The sequence below is a fragment of the Protomyctophum parallelum genome, assembly GCF_964188405.1.
Source record: "Protomyctophum parallelum genome assembly, chromosome: 16".
NCBI classification, from domain to species: Eukaryota; Metazoa; Chordata; class Actinopteri; order Myctophiformes; family Myctophidae; genus Protomyctophum; species Protomyctophum parallelum.
Genome location: NC_139711.1, coordinates 19,500,979 through 19,516,592, shown reverse-complemented (window position 1 = coordinate 19,516,592; position 15,614 = coordinate 19,500,979). Strand labels below are relative to the sequence as shown.

General features: G+C 44.4%; 1 protein-coding gene across 1 annotated transcript in view; it reads right to left on the bottom strand.

Annotated features, from left to right (window-relative positions):
- Positions 1–15,614, bottom strand: part of mcf2a (MCF.2 cell line derived transforming sequence a) — a 57,742-nt gene that overhangs the window by 20,702 nt on the left and 21,426 nt on the right. Inside the window, exons 6-19 of the mRNA XM_083786585.1 lie at positions 15,412–15,528; positions 14,567–14,716; positions 13,909–14,024; positions 11,362–11,476; positions 11,011–11,130; positions 10,528–10,719; positions 9,903–10,094; positions 7,119–7,290; positions 3,275–3,351; positions 2,834–2,919; positions 2,603–2,669; positions 1,645–1,760; positions 312–381; positions 86–178 (exon numbers count right to left, since the gene is read on the bottom strand). Coding sequence (XP_083642711.1) covers positions 86–178; positions 312–381; positions 1,645–1,760; positions 2,603–2,669; positions 2,834–2,919; positions 3,275–3,351; positions 7,119–7,290; positions 9,903–10,094; positions 10,528–10,719; positions 11,011–11,130; positions 11,362–11,476; positions 13,909–14,024; positions 14,567–14,716; positions 15,412–15,528 — 1,683 coding nt within the window. The remainder of the gene's footprint in view (positions 1–85; positions 179–311; positions 382–1,644; positions 1,761–2,602; positions 2,670–2,833; positions 2,920–3,274; positions 3,352–7,118; positions 7,291–9,902; positions 10,095–10,527; positions 10,720–11,010; positions 11,131–11,361; positions 11,477–13,908; positions 14,025–14,566; positions 14,717–15,411; positions 15,529–15,614) is intronic.

Here is a 15,614-nt window from a genome sequence, read left to right as displayed (position 1 = left end):
AGTCACTATTATGACCAGATATACGCTTTAACCTCGCGGTGAAGCTTTGGTCTGAACTAGGCTTAAAAGTCCCAGTGACACCAACCTGGAAGAAGCCACAGTCTGAGAACTGTCTCCACAGGGTGTCGGAGCGAGTCTTATTCTGACAGTAGCATTCATACATCTGGAAGTTCTCTTTCTGGAGAAGAAGAAGCATGGGGCACAGTACAGTACATCAGAGTCATGTACTGGCAATCCAATCTTTCCAAACTACATGTACAGACAAGCTGCCAGCTAGACAATGAAGACATGAAGTTGTCGGTTTTCCTCACCCGTGCCAGAAAACAGGCCCCTACCCCTTCGGGGGTCTCCAGACATCCTTCCAGGTCCTCGAGGAACACCCTGGATTCCAAGAAGGGTCACAGACCAAGGAGGTCAAATGTCAACAGCCAGACAGAGTAAAGCCTAATTTGTGCTCCATCATACGTATGACGGCAACGCAGGCTATTTTGGAGCGTGCAACACTGTCATACAACAAAGTCATTTCACAACACACATACACACCAATTAACTACACCTTTTACCACACCTCAGCCATCTGAAATTGCTTCTACTATTTGCTACTGCAGTGGGTTACTGCATGCACGCCCACTGCACTAATAGTTTGCTCACTTTTCAGTTCATTCAAATGCTTAATGAGGGCAACTGGCATTTGACTCGTTAGTGAGCTGTAATTGGCACAGGGACGTCAAGCAGTCATCCAGTGGAGCCATTTAGCTCGACGGGGAAGGCCGACTCAGCAGGCGAGAAAGAGGGAACACAGAAACTAATCAACTCTACTGCATAAACTGACACTGTAGGCAAGAGGAAGGGCTGTAGCCTAATGAAAACACTGTAGAGGGTGGAGAGAGAGAAAATGGGGCTGAACTAAAGAAATGTGACAACAAAAAACCAACATGCTCTGTTTTGTTTATCAAATTAGGCTTGTAATTGTTCCTCTTTCTTCTTTGTTTTATTTTTCAGACATTTTAATGAGCGCCTCTGCTCGGCTCTCCTGGGTGCAACACACTCGTACAGTAATGTATACAAAACACAGCAGCTTCTGAAGCATGACTAAGAATGGCATCCAAGTTGATGCATTGTCAACATTTTCAAAAATGGTAGGTCTACAATCACGACACATCACAATAAGATGAGTTGTGAGCTTGTAGATCTGCTATTTTCAGCATATAACGCTGTCGTACGACAACATAGAAAAGGCTTGCGTGGCTATAAGGAATGCCGGTGAAGAGAACATACATCGTTTCTGTCGGGTAGAATATGTTACTTTTCAGGATTAATATAAAGAAAAAGGAGCAGATCTACCACCATGTTTCAATCTAATTTCTCAAATATTGATAGCCTACTTTTGTGTGACGCTGTAGTTGTAGTATGATCAATTAGGTTCAGAAAAAAAAAACATTTAGAAAATGGAGATAAGAGTTTTCTTCACGTATATACGATACTTATATCTATGTATGCAGCCTGTGTGCCCGTGTACAAACCACACTGTGCAGCATGCATATATAATGTCTAGCTATAGCACATAGCTGTGATACTGAATGCGCCTGTGAGTGAGTGAGTTCCATGACAAGACCTTGTGTGACTGCAGTGGCCTTTACTTGCCCGCTGTGGAAGTTGTAGATCTCGGGCATGTTGCCAAAGAGGACGTCCCTCTTGCTCCGCAGGACGGGAGGCAGCAGCCCCACCAGAGCCGGGTTGTCCATCTCTGCCCGGTAGCCCTGCAGCCATACATGCATGCATTACAACAGCATGTTACATAGAAGACCAATGATTGAACCAATTAACAACACATGTGCATTACAACAGAATGTTATATAGAAAAGCGGTTCCCACACTTTTTCATGTCAAGGACCCCCAAATTGACACTAATTAGCCCGCGGACGCCCCTTATGAAAAGATATGCCAGCTAGGGGACCCCCATAAGAGAAGATTTGTACGGCTCTATCCGTGATTATCAACCTTTTTAATGTCAAGGACCCCCAGTTTGACATGCATTCGTCTATGGAATCCCCATTTAATGGCATTTCTATCTCTGGGACCCCAATTTATATTGTAAAATCAATGTTAATAACTCTGAGAGTGTACAAATGGAACCAAATGAACCCTAACCATTTGCACACTCTTACAGACCCATAAGGGTCCATTTGGTTACAAACTATCATTTAGCTGGGGACCCCCTGGAACTCCCTCAGGGACCCCTGGGGGTCCCCGGACCCCACTTTGGGAACCACTGATATAGAAGACCTGGCAATGATTGAACCAATTAAGCCTTAACCCACTGCTTTCTCATGAAGCCCTTAACCGTTAAGGGCTTCATGAGAAAGCAGTGAAAATGGAGTTAATTGGAGAAGTACTAAACGATGGCAGCAGGTGTGATGATGATGATGATGATTTGATGCAGCATTGCAGTGCTGCTGGGAATTAGAGGACACGTGCACGGCACGCACAGCGCACATTCGCACTGTATGAATTATGTTTTTCCTACATAAAGTACCCGCACGCACACGCACGCACACGCAGACACACACTACAGTATATGAATGGTGTTTTTCCTACGTACCAGAAGCACTGACAGAAGCTCTTCCACGTACATTCGCTCCGTCTCTATGAGCTCCCTCATCACGTGCCTGTCACACGTGCATGGCACACACACACACACACACACACACACACACACACACACACACACACACACACACAGTGAGTGCACCAAAGGGCATCATTAGCACTGAGCAAAGAGAATGAACAAGCATGCGAGCGAGCGAGCGTTGAGGACGGACGCACACTGTACCTCCTCAGGAGGTCTGGACTGTCTTCTCCCTCCAGACCGTACGACACACAGCTCCTGTTCTCCTGGTAGTCATGCATCACCTCGATCTACCCACGCACGCACGACACATGCACGCACGCACGACACACACACACACACATACACACACACACGCACTGACTGTCAGATGCACACTTTCCGTTTGGATTCAGGTAAAATGTCATCTCTACACAGAGTACAATATCATCACATAATTGACCATTGTAATAAATATATAGGCAAGAGAAACACAAATGGATTCATCACAACAGAGGAATAGTGTGATTGACAAGACGTAGATTATTTCGACGCATAACATGCTGTGTGTCAGTTCATCTCTCTCAGAGTAATACTGGAACACTCTGGGTTGTGTTGGCCGTGTGTGCGCCATTGTTGTTGTTGTTGTTGTTGTCGTCAGCTCACCTTCCTAGAGTTGGGGCTCTTCCTTGACACCTTCTTCCCTGGCAGAGAGATGTCAAAGGTGAACTTCAGACCATCGCCTGGAAGGGTGAACGAGCGTCAAATGAGAATTTACAGAGATAATTAAGCCTCGTCTACATTGGATTAAAGCAACAAAAAAATATCTCACAGCTGAAAAATGAAAACTAAACGGTGTTAGGCCAAGTCCTCATCTGCAATTTGCTAAATTAGCCCCCACACATTAGATTGATGCTATGGTCGGCCATAAAATCCCTGGCAAAATGTGAAAACAACGAGGGTTAACCTTTGCTTTTAACACATATTTGAGATCATTAGGATTTTCTGCAAGATTACATTCTACTGTTAGTTTGATCACTTTAATTAATAAATACTGAAATAAAGAGTATAGCCGAAAATCTTCAAGTTTACAACATGTGGCAGCGCAACGTGTTGTGCTGTATACTTGTAGAAGGCCTATTTTCGGTGCATGGAATGCTTCCATAGAAGACACCACGACTTCTAGGGAATCCAAATGAATAAATCAGTCGTGTCGCCTGAGAACTTCAATCCATGCGTCTCTATATTCTATATGCAGCATCTCTCCATAGGCTTTGATGGGCGCTATCTTGCGACTCACAACATGGCCGCTACATCACAAGTACAAGCAAAATCACACAAAAGGAATATCTTTATGATTCACAGATGAGAGGTTACAGAAACCTGTACTCTACTGCATGGGATTTGTTGGCCTGCCCGTGACCCCGGTTTGATCTCAGCTGTCTACAGTGGGTTTAACCCATTTAGACCTGGAAACGATTCTAATGTCTTCCAAATCCTGACAGTTTGCTGAAAAAACTATTTCATGTCAAGGACCCCAGAAAATTAAGAAATGTAATTGGCTGCCGACTCCCATCTGAAAATATGTTGTTCCAGGGACCTCCCCCAGAAGCAAAGATTTGAGTTAAAAGCGTTCGCTCTGAAAGAATATACATATATTCAAAGATTCGCTATGCAAGAATATATACCTATTCAAAGATTTGCGCTACATTTTCACGATTAAAAAAAAATAGCAGTCCTACAAGCTCGTAGCACGCCACCGAGTGCCGCACTATGAGCTTGTACATCTGCTATTTTTCAATAGCTATAAACACCAAAAGGGGTTCCCGCCCAAAATGGTTTAAACAACTCTAATCAGATATGATGGGTGCTTGACTTCATCAAAAGGTAATAAGGACCGCCTCCGCCGAAGCAGTGCCTGGTGAAGTGAACATATAGAAACTCACATCTAAAGCAACAACTCGCATGAATGACTGTCAGTCGGCGTTTGATCATAGCTGCCTGGCGAAGCCGGAAATTACATTCAAAGCTCAAGATTGTGTATGTGCGATTATGTATGTATTGATTTAGTGTGTGTGTGTTGTTGACCCCATACAGGTTCTATAATAACCCATTAAGACCTGAGGCCGATTCGATACAAACGCCTTCTAAATCAGTAGTTTCTCGTGCCAAAGACACCCCAAACACGTTCACCATTTTTCTAAAATTAAAAATTTGGGCATAAATCAGTGCTATTGAACACCCTTTAGGTCTGTGTATTGTTTCGAAAATATTGAACCAATGGAAAGTAGTAAAAAGTGCTTTGGACAAAACCTCCATTGGACCCTCAAAATGTCTGCTAAAGCAACTAACTCTCTCCCTCTCATGGAAGTAATTGGCAATATATAAAGTTACAACACCAACTTTGATGAGGCTGTATTGCTTTGTTCTAAAAATATAAGGTTTTCTTTATTTCCTGAAAATTTTACATTTTGGAGTTATGAGGTTTCCTCCCGACAGCAGAGATATCTGCTATTTTTGAACAGCCAACGCTAAAAGCTAAAATGGACACAGCTGCTTTCCCGGTTTTAACGGGTTAAGCTAATCATGTGTGTGTGTGACAGTACAGTATATGTGTGGAAGCGTGTACTGTATGTATGTATCATGCATCGTCTAAAATCAAAGCCAACACGCCTCTCTTCATCTCGTCTCTTAAATGGATGTTCTCCAGAGCGTTGGCAGAAGTCAGGCAGAGCTTATATAATGAGCCTCTCTCTTCCCTGGCAGAGTTCTCATTACTGTACACTCCTATGGTAAAGATCTGAGACGCGCCGTGATAACCTTGAAGAAGGCCCGAGGTTCCGAAACATCATATAAATGAAAGAGAAATGCATAATGGGAGCCGCTGCTCTTTTAGATCTCTTAGAATTAGAACAAAATCTTTATCGGGCTAGTCAAAAGCCTTTATTTAACCACATTAACCCTGTTATAATAATAGGCGAAAATAGACAAAAGATCTGGTTAAAGTATAGATGAACATTTCCCCGAGGCCCCTCACAATAAAAGAATGGATAGTAAATTATATCTATATTATGGCAGCGATCACTTTCTCTCTCCCGCTGCAGAAGAAGTTTGTAAAGTTTTGGTCTAATTGGCACACACTCAAACAACTGAATAGAACTAGTGTGTAAGGGCACAGTGCCCAAACATCCAGTCATACTGGTGGTATATTCTCTCCTCTCCCACATTATATTCCACACTGGCAGCATTAATTGGGTACTACGGTACATATATGGATGGCTTTGGCCCGCCTCCTATGAGGCCTGCAGATGAAAGGTTCTTTAAAGTATACATGAAGCACATATGTGGCTCTGACACAGCTAAGCATCCTGGCCCATAGAAGGCCCTAGATATACCTGAGGGAAGCTGTAATTATTATTACACTAGCTTCCCTTGTGGCTCGTTTGAAAAAAGAAAAGGTGGGCCGTTAGAAGACACAGGAACACTTTACGTCAACGTATCGGGGACCGTGTGATGTTCCACCAAAGTGCTAGTGAGCCAGGAGGCCAGGGGCCAGGGGAGACAAGCATCCTACAGGGACAGAGGCCTGGACAGATAAGGCCCAGTGGACCTGGATGATCAAAGACTCACGCATTTAATCTGCTGTGAAGCCGATGCAGATGAAGATGTGTACAATATACTCTGTGAGTAGTATATCATGTTGCAGTATATATATCGTCGCTGTCAGGCAGAAAGCTCTTGTGTCCATATTTTTATGTTTTGTGTAGGCTGTCAGGCTTTCACCTGACAGAGACGATAGGCCTACTATATATTAATATAAATGTATGAGGCTTTCACCTGACAGAGACGATAGGCCTACTATATATTAATATAAATGTATGAGGCTTTCACCTGACAGAGACGATAGGCCTACTATATATTAATATAAATGTATGAGGCTTTCACCTGACAGAGACGATAGGCCTACTATATATTAATATAAATGTATGAGGCTTTCACCTGACAGAGACGATAGGCCTACTATATATTTATATAAATGTATGAGGCTTTCACCTGACAGAGACGATAGGCCTACTATATATTAATATAAATGTATGAGGCTTTCACCTGACAGAGACGATAGGCCTATTATATATTAATATAAATGTATGAGGCTTTCACCTGACAGAGACAATAGGCCTACTATATATTTGTCTCTGTCAGGTGGAAACCTTGCACGTCCAAAAGCATAATTATTATTTTGGGGGGGAAATGTAAAAGAAGAACCTTTATTCCATGAAACTAAAAACAACATTAATATGGAGATACAAGGTTTCTACCTGAAAGCAGTGACATTCTGTAGCTATAGTTCAGGCGCACATTTCCATTAAAGTATTACCTTCAAGCTCCTGCTAACATTTCTTGAGCTTGTCAATAAGCTATTTGCCGGGTACTATTTGTCGCTATCAATGTTTATCAATGTGTGTGTGTGTGTGTGTGTGTGTGTGTGTGTGTGTGTGTGTGTGTGTACCATGCTTAGGGGAGAAGAGCGGTGACTTGGAGTGTGGAGGGTTCTCAGGCCTGGGGGCCACCAGCTGCACAGGGCGGACATGTTTGTCGGCCAGCTTCCTCAGACACGCCTGCCTGTTCTGGATCATGTCCTGCACTGTGGCGTGCTTTTCAAATGTCTTCCCGATCTGGGCCTGGAAACAACAAGGTTATTGGATTATTCATGCCCTCTAGAGGAGGAACGTTACTGAGCATATTATAATATCGTTCTCACTCCTTTTTCTTTCATAAATCAATGCTATTGAAGTCTTGAACACCTTATTATTATTATCATTATTGTCTCCACCAGGCCGAAGGCATGTGGGGAGAGTATGTTTTGCACTCCGTCCGTCCGTGTGTCCGTCCGTCCGTCCGTCCGTGTGTCCGTCCGTCCGTGTGTCCGTGAGCAGCTAATCTCGGCCACCGTTAACCCGCTCGATGCCACATTTTGCACACACACTCCCTGGATGCCATCGATGAACCTCTGCCCCAAACTTTCCAGAACGGCCTGTTATAGCGCCACCAGGAGGCCGCTTTGTGCAAAACAAGTTTTTGCACAGTACACCTACAGATTTTGTCCAAACATCACGCAAATTGGTACACAGTCTCTCTAGAGCCATTCAACGAAACCGGTCTTTCAGATTTCTCAGACTCCATCCTGATTGGTTAAGATTGGCTTCCAAAGTTCACAGGAGTGCTCAGTTTCAAACAAAATGCTGCAAATCATGAACACATCGCGTGATTTCCGTGAAATTGTGCACCCACATTCCCACTAGGCCGAGGACGAAATGCCACATGAACAATTTCAACTCAGACTCAAGGTGGCGCTATAACTGGCCGAAAAGTGTTTTTACCTCTAACTGCACGGATCTGTGGATAACTTTGTATGCCAACTCCCTAGAGGCCAAGGAAAAACCTTTGCCTGGAATTTTTCACATCTGCTCTTTATAGCGCCACCAGGAGGCCGACATATGTAAAACACATTTTCTATTATTACTCCTTCAGATTTTATCCAAATTTCACGCAAATCGGTATACACTATCTCCATAGTCATGTGATCAACACGGAGCACCACCATTTCCCATCTTCCATCCTGATTGGCTAAGATTGGCTTCCAAAGCTCACACGATTCGTCCATTTCGAAAAAAGGCCACAAATCACAAACACAGTGTGCAATTTCCGTTAAATTATACACGCACATTTTCACTAGGCCCAGGACGACATGCCACAATTTTTTCCTCAAAATCAGCCTCACGGTGGCGCTATAACAGGCAAATTTCTGTTTTTAGCTATAACTGCATCGATCTGTATACAACTTATGTATGCACACATGGAAAAACATTGTACCTGCATCCCTCCAACACGAACCTCCGGCCCAAATCTTCCTCAACAGCCTGTTATAGCGCCACCATGAGGCCACAACCTGACCTGCCCTGCTGGAGACCTGTGCCGATTGGCACTTTGTCTAGTTATATATTGTGTTGGTTTACCACACCTCTCTCCCTCTCATGCAAGTAATTGACAATATATAAAGTCACATACCAACTTTGATGAGGCAGTATTGCTTCTTTTTTTTTCTTCATTTCCTGATTTAAAAAATAAATTCATTTCCTGAAGAATGAACATTTTGGTGGTTTCCTCTCGACAGCAGAGATTTTGTCAGTAAAATAATGATAAAATAGTCACTGCAGCACTGATAGAGTGGATGTACTAGTGTATATAAAATGATTAAAAATAATAAAAATAATAATGATAAATAAAAAGTAATTGAAAAAACACGGTCCCCTCATGCATTAGGAATGGAGCGTGTCTGATTAAATGAATATCAAATATCTACATACTGAATCGAGCAACTAAAAAACTGTCTGGGGTGCACATGCACAAAAGCGTTACTGTTCTGTCGTGTGGAAACCTCGTATGTCCAAAACCGTTACTTTTCAGGATTCAAATTCAAAAATAGCAAACGTAGCAGATCTACAGGCTCAAAACGCTGTCGCTTCGTGACGTGTTTCAAGCTTGCGGATGTGCTACCGTACTTTCAATGCTCTCGCTACCGTACTTTCAATGCTCTCGCTACCGTACTTTCAATGCTCTCGCTACCGTACTTTCAATGCTCTCGCTACCGTACTTTCAATGCTCTCGCTACCGTACTTTCAATGCTCTCGCTACCGTACTTTCAATGCTCTTGCTACCGTACTTTCAATGCTCTCGCTACCGTACTTTCAATGCTCTTGCTACCGTACTTTCAATGCTCTTGCTACCGTACTTTCAATGCTCTTGCTACCGTACTTTCAATGCTCTCGCTACCGTACTTTCAATGCTCTCGCTACCGTACTTTCAATGCTCTTGTGTGAAGCTGTATAGCACGATCAAGGATTGGGGCGAAAAGAAAAAAAAACACAAAAAGTGTGTAAAAATATAGAGATAAGAGGTTTTTGCCCAACAGCGACGATATATAATGTAATCTGGATCAGCGTTTGATGCTGAAGTGAAAGGGAGACGTTTCCCCCTGTGATGTTCATCATGTGGTAGCAGCCTGGCAGGGGGTTATTTGGGGCAACTAGTGTTAACGTTTAACCTTAAATTCAGTTATTCTATGCAAATTCCAACTCTGAATCGTTTTAGCAGATTAATCTGTTTTCATTGCAATTGATGCCCCTCCATCTACATGTGACACGTGTTATAATGTATTTGACTCCCCCCTGCTGCCTCTCTCTAACGCTCTCTGCCTGGTGCCTCCTCTGCCTGCCTGGTGTGTCCAGTATACCTGCAGCTGTGCTGTGATGACGGCCTCATGCTCCATGGCCAGGACGTCGGGCCCTGAGCTCAGCACGGAGGGTGCGTCCTCCAGAAGCCTCTCCAGGTCCCTCAGGGCGGCCTGAGCACCCTCCTTGGACTGGAACCTGTCCACCAGCTGCTGGGCCAGCAGATACGCTCCCTGGTCACACCAGCTCTGGGCCTGAAGACAGACAGACAGACACCATGGATATTATTATTATGTCCCCATCACTATATATTTATTTTGCTCCCGATCCGATTCCGATCATGTGATTTTTGAGTATGTGCCGATACCGATTTCCCCCCCGATCCGATATTAATATTTTTATAGGACACGTACTTCCATATCACAATAGTACAATATCCCAAATCATAGATAATATCCAGCCTAATATGATATGGATATAATATTGATACTATAGGGATGTCCCGATTCCGATCAGTTGAAAATGACGTGATCGGCCCCAATTTTCCGATCACGTGAACACGGATAGGATCAAACCTTGTCTGTCTGTCAGACCGACAGCGACGATACGTGCATGCCCGTTTATATGTGCAAACTTGTTGTGCACACACGTCACGTGCACAAGACCCCCCCGTACCCCCGTACGTACCTGTCCGAGGCACAGCAGCAGCTGGTGTGTGTGCGTGAGGCGCGCGCGCTTGGCCTTGAGCGCGGTGCTGAGCGTGTCGGAGTGGTGGCGGAGCTCGTTGCAGCGCTGCACGATGAGCGCCATGGCGTAGTGGTGGCCGGCCGCCAGCTGGTGGCCGTGAAGGATGATTATCTGGGCCCGGCTCATTACGTCCTGACAAAGTCACCGACGGTGGTGGACAAAAAGTTAGTTACAGTCGCACACATTTATCCTAATATAAATATAAAACATCTAAGCATATATAGCTTGTTGCTTAGCAGAAAAGGAAACAAAAAAAGAAGCTCTAGATATTTTAAACTATATTTTCGTGAACGGAAATGGCAGCTTCCGTTACTCAGCTCATGGGGGCTATATAGTCCCAGACTCTATATAGCATTCGGAGATTGTGGAATAGCTGTCTGGCTACGCGAGACTAACAGCAGAGTAACACTGTGATCTTCTCACCTGTGCGTGTGTGTCCAGACTCTCCCACTCTCTCAGAGACTGTTCTATCTGAGCCACGGTGTCTCCCGTCGAGGACACCTCTCTCTCCTGAGCCAGCAGGCGCTCCAGACACGACTCCATCTGACCGGGACACACACACACAGGCAGATGGACACTGGATCTGCACGCGTGTCGCGCGCGCGCGCGCGCGCGCGCACGCACGCACGCACGCACGCACACACGCACACACGCACACACGCACACACGCACACACGCACACACGCACACACGCACACACGCACACACGCACACACACACACACACACACACACACACACACACACACACACAGCAGATGTCCGGAACACTCACCTCCTTAAAGCTTTTCTCGTATTTGAGGAGCTGAAGGAACTGGTGCAGTTTTAAATGGTGCTTCTCAAAGAAGCCGTCGAAAGCGGCCTCCATGTCTCGGAGCTGAGCCAAGAGCCTGAGCAGAGACACAGAGACATGATGCTCTGTGATCACTCACACCGTCACTTAATGTTCACTCACACCATCACCTCAACCAGCACTTTGTGAAACTAAATAAATAACTAAATAAAAACTAAGCTATGATGACTAAATATACTGACAATTTCGTCAACAAATAAAAACTAGACAAAAATGTTAGGAAGGGACCAGATATCCAGTATAAGTCACTTTACAATTAGTTGCAGAGTCTGGTCTAGTGAAAGTAAACTGTCAAACTAAATCTGTCAAAAAAATTCCCTAATAATATGGATGTCTAGTGATCTGAGGGTTGCATTTGTGAGAAAAAAACGTGCTTTTAAAAAATGGTAATGTTAGTTAGTTAGTTAGTGAAAAAAAGATGTGAATTAAGATCTAAACTGAGAAAAGCTAAAATAGATTACAAAGATAAAGTTGAGTACCAATACTTTTCAGGGAACGCCAAGAAAGCATGGGAAGGTCCAAATGTGATGATGGGCAGGGAAACGAAGCAAAAGTGTACCCCCCTGTCACACCCCTCTCCATCTTTTGGAGAGGGGTGATAGTGTGATAGTGTGTGTATGTCCCTATTACACTGAATGAAATTGTATTAAGCCCAACTCTGCCCCTGGGCCAGATGGCCTTAGAGGTAGAATGTTGAAAGAAAATGTTAATGAACTTAAAAGGTATTGTGTTGAAGCTATTCCAGTATTTGCTTGACTCTCTAACAATGCCCTATAAGCAGACAAATTACAGTGATGGTTTCTAACAGCTTTAATCATCTCCAATTTGCTTAAAAAAGTCAGAGAGGAACTGATGATGCAACTATCAGCCTGTTTAACACCCTGTCGAAGTGTGTAACCAACGCCTCCACCTACTACGCGAGCTCAACTCCTTTAGAGTGAGCAAGCATATCATGGAAACAGTCTATCTATAGGAACCTGATAGAGGGAATCTTGACTTTTAGCATGGCAATGTGGTATGGCATGTTAAACGATTTCACTGGACAAACAATAATTTGTTCATGAGCATGTTCTGTACCTCTGTACTGTGTCCCAGTCTAACTTCACGTCCCAGTGGGGTGTTCTGTACCTCTGTACTGTGTCCCAGTCTAACTTCATGTCCCAGTGGGGTGTTCTGTACCTCTGTACTGTGTCCCAGTCTAACTTCACGTCCCAGTGGGGTGTTCTGTACCTCTGTACTGTGTCCCAGTCTAACTTCATGTCCCAGTGGGGTGTTCTGTACCTCTGTACTGTGTCCCAGTGGGGTGTTCTGTACCTCTGTACTGTGTCCCAGTCTAACTTCATGTCCCAGTGGGGTGTTCTGTACCTCTGTACTGTGTCCCAGTCTAACTTCATGTCCCAGTGGGGTGTTCTGTACCTCTGTACTGTGTCCCAGTCTAACTTCATGTCCCAGTGGGGTGTTCTGTACCTCTGTACTGTGTCCCAGTCTAACTTCATGTCCCAGTGGGGTGTTCTGTACCTCTGTACTGTGTCCCAGTCTAACTTCATGTCCCAGTGGGGTGTTCTGTACCTCTGTACTGTGTCCCAGTCTAACTTCATGTCCCAGTGGGGTGTTCTGTACCTCTGTACTGTGTCCCAGTCTAACTTCACGTCCCAGTGGGGTGTTCTGTACCTCTGTACTGTGTCCCAGTCTAACTTCACGTCCCAGTGGGGTGTTCTGTACCTCTGTACTGTGTCCCAGTCTAACTTCACGTCCCAGTGGGGTGTTCTGTACCTCTGTACTGTGTCCCAGTCTAACTTCATGTCCCAGTGGGGTGTTCTGTACCTCTGTACTGTGTCCCAGTCTAACTTCATGTCCCAGTGGGGTGTTCTGTACCTCTGTACTGTGTCCCAGTGGGGTGTTCTGTACCTCTGTACTGTGTCCCAGTCTAACTTCATGTCCCAGTGGGGTGTTCTGTACCTCTGTACTGTGTCCCAGTCTAACTTCACGTCCCAATGGGGTGTTCTGTACCTCTGTACTGTGTCCCAGTCTAACTTCATGTCCCAGTGGGGTGTTCTGTACCTCTGTACTGTGTCCCAGTCTAACTTCATGTCCCAGTGGGGTGTTCTGTACCTCTGTACTGTGTCCCAGTCTAACTTCACGTCCCAGTGGGGTGTTCTGTACCTCTGTACTGTGTCCCAGTCTAACTTCATGTCCCAGTGGGGTGTTCTGTACCTCTGTACTGTGTCCCAGTCTAACTTCATGTCCCAGTGGGGTGTTCTGTACCTCTGTACTGTGTCCCAGTCTAACTTCACGTCCCAGTGGGGTGTTCTGTACCTCTGTACTGTGTCCCAGTCTAACTTCATGTCCCAGTGGGGTGTTCTGTACCTCTGTACTGTGTCCCAGTCTAACTTCATGTCCCAGTGGGGTGTTCTGTACCTCTGTACTGTGTCCCAGTCTAACTTCATGTCCCAGTGGGGTGTTCTGTACCTCTGTACTGTGTCCCAGTCTAACTTCACGTCCCAGTGGGGGTCTTCCTCTGTCCCCGATGCCTCCAGGCTGGAGAGGAGGTGCCGGCCCTCCTTTGACACTGATCTGATGGCGTCCTGCACAAGATGGAATAACTTAAGGCACCGACAACATTCAACAAAACCAGTGCAGACACCAACAGGTGCATGATACTGTACATTATGTTCTGATGTAAAAGAAAAAAACATTTTAAATCCAGTAAAAGAATCTTCACACACCTCTCTGCACAACTTCTGCACACACAAAGATGATACTTTGCTTTGAGCAATACATTTCAGACTATAATAATAATAAGTCATTTTAAATCCTTAGGGTAGGGTGACTAGGCGGGCAGGGTTTTGCAGATAACTAAGAAAATTGCCCTCTTTTTCACAGCCTAATGTTGGCAGATATGATTAAAATCCATTTTGGACGGGAACCCCTTTTGGTGTTTTAAGCATTGTGTTATACTTTCGCTATTGAAAAATAGCAGACCTACAAGCTCGTAGCACGGCACTTGGTGCCGCGCTATGAGGTTGTAGATCTGATATATCGTGAAATCAAGTCTAAATGGGTTTTAACCCGTGATTTCACTGGACAAACAATAACGCTCCTAAAGCCAGAATGTGAAGTGTCCCACCTTGAGCCTCCTGTACTTGTCGGTGTGAGTCTTCAGCAGGTACTCGATGGTGTTGCCCTCGTCCGGCAGCTCAGTCTCTGCCAGCTCCGTGCCGAAGGCCTGCAGCATCTGGGCTATGTCTTTCACCGTCACTGCAAAACTCTCAATGGCCTGTAGGGGGGAGCAGAGACCACACACACAAAAAAATTAAAACAACAATAACACAATGATGTGAGCAGTAGAGCAGTGTTGATTTTGTCAAAACTAAGACGAATTTTTTTTCATCGACTACCTTTTTTCACTGACCAAAACGAAATGGAAATTAAATGGAAACTAAGCTACGATGACTAAATACTAAGACTAAATGTATTGACAATTTCGTCAACGAATAAAAACTAGACTAAAATGTTAGGAAGGGACTAGTGGACAAGAAATCCAGTATAAGTCATTTTTCAATTAGTTGCATGCTGAAGATAGATCTACAAGCTCACAACGCGTCGTGCTGCGACTTGTTGTGAGCTTGTAGATCGTCTATTTTCAGCAAGTGAAAAAAACATTCATTATGACGGCATCAAGGCCCGCCAAAATACATTTTGTTCGACTAAATCAACTGTAGATTTAGTCGACTAAAATCTTATGATATTTAGTTGACTAAAACTAGACTAACACCAAGACATTCCAGGTGACTAAAATGTGTCTAAAACGAATTGAAAACTATTCAAGAGACTATGACTAAAAACAACACTGCAGTAGAGCCATGAAGTTTTTGTGCAAAGGTTTAATTATCCCTTCATGGATATTCACAGCTTCAGATTCAGTGTTCATTGTATCCAAACTTTATTTTTCAGTCCACCCTGTGGCCTTACCGTTCGTAGGACAATCCAGTCACTGTGGCAATAGTCCAAAGTGCCACCAAACTCAGAGGTCAGCTGGTTCTCATCGATGTAGCGCAGCAGGTCAGTGACAGAGCTCAGCATCACCACCTAAAAAAGATAAGACACGGTGCTGTGTGAGAACTCGGCAAGGTTCAGTTGGACAACTTCTGCTTTCTTCTTGTTTCAATAAAGTA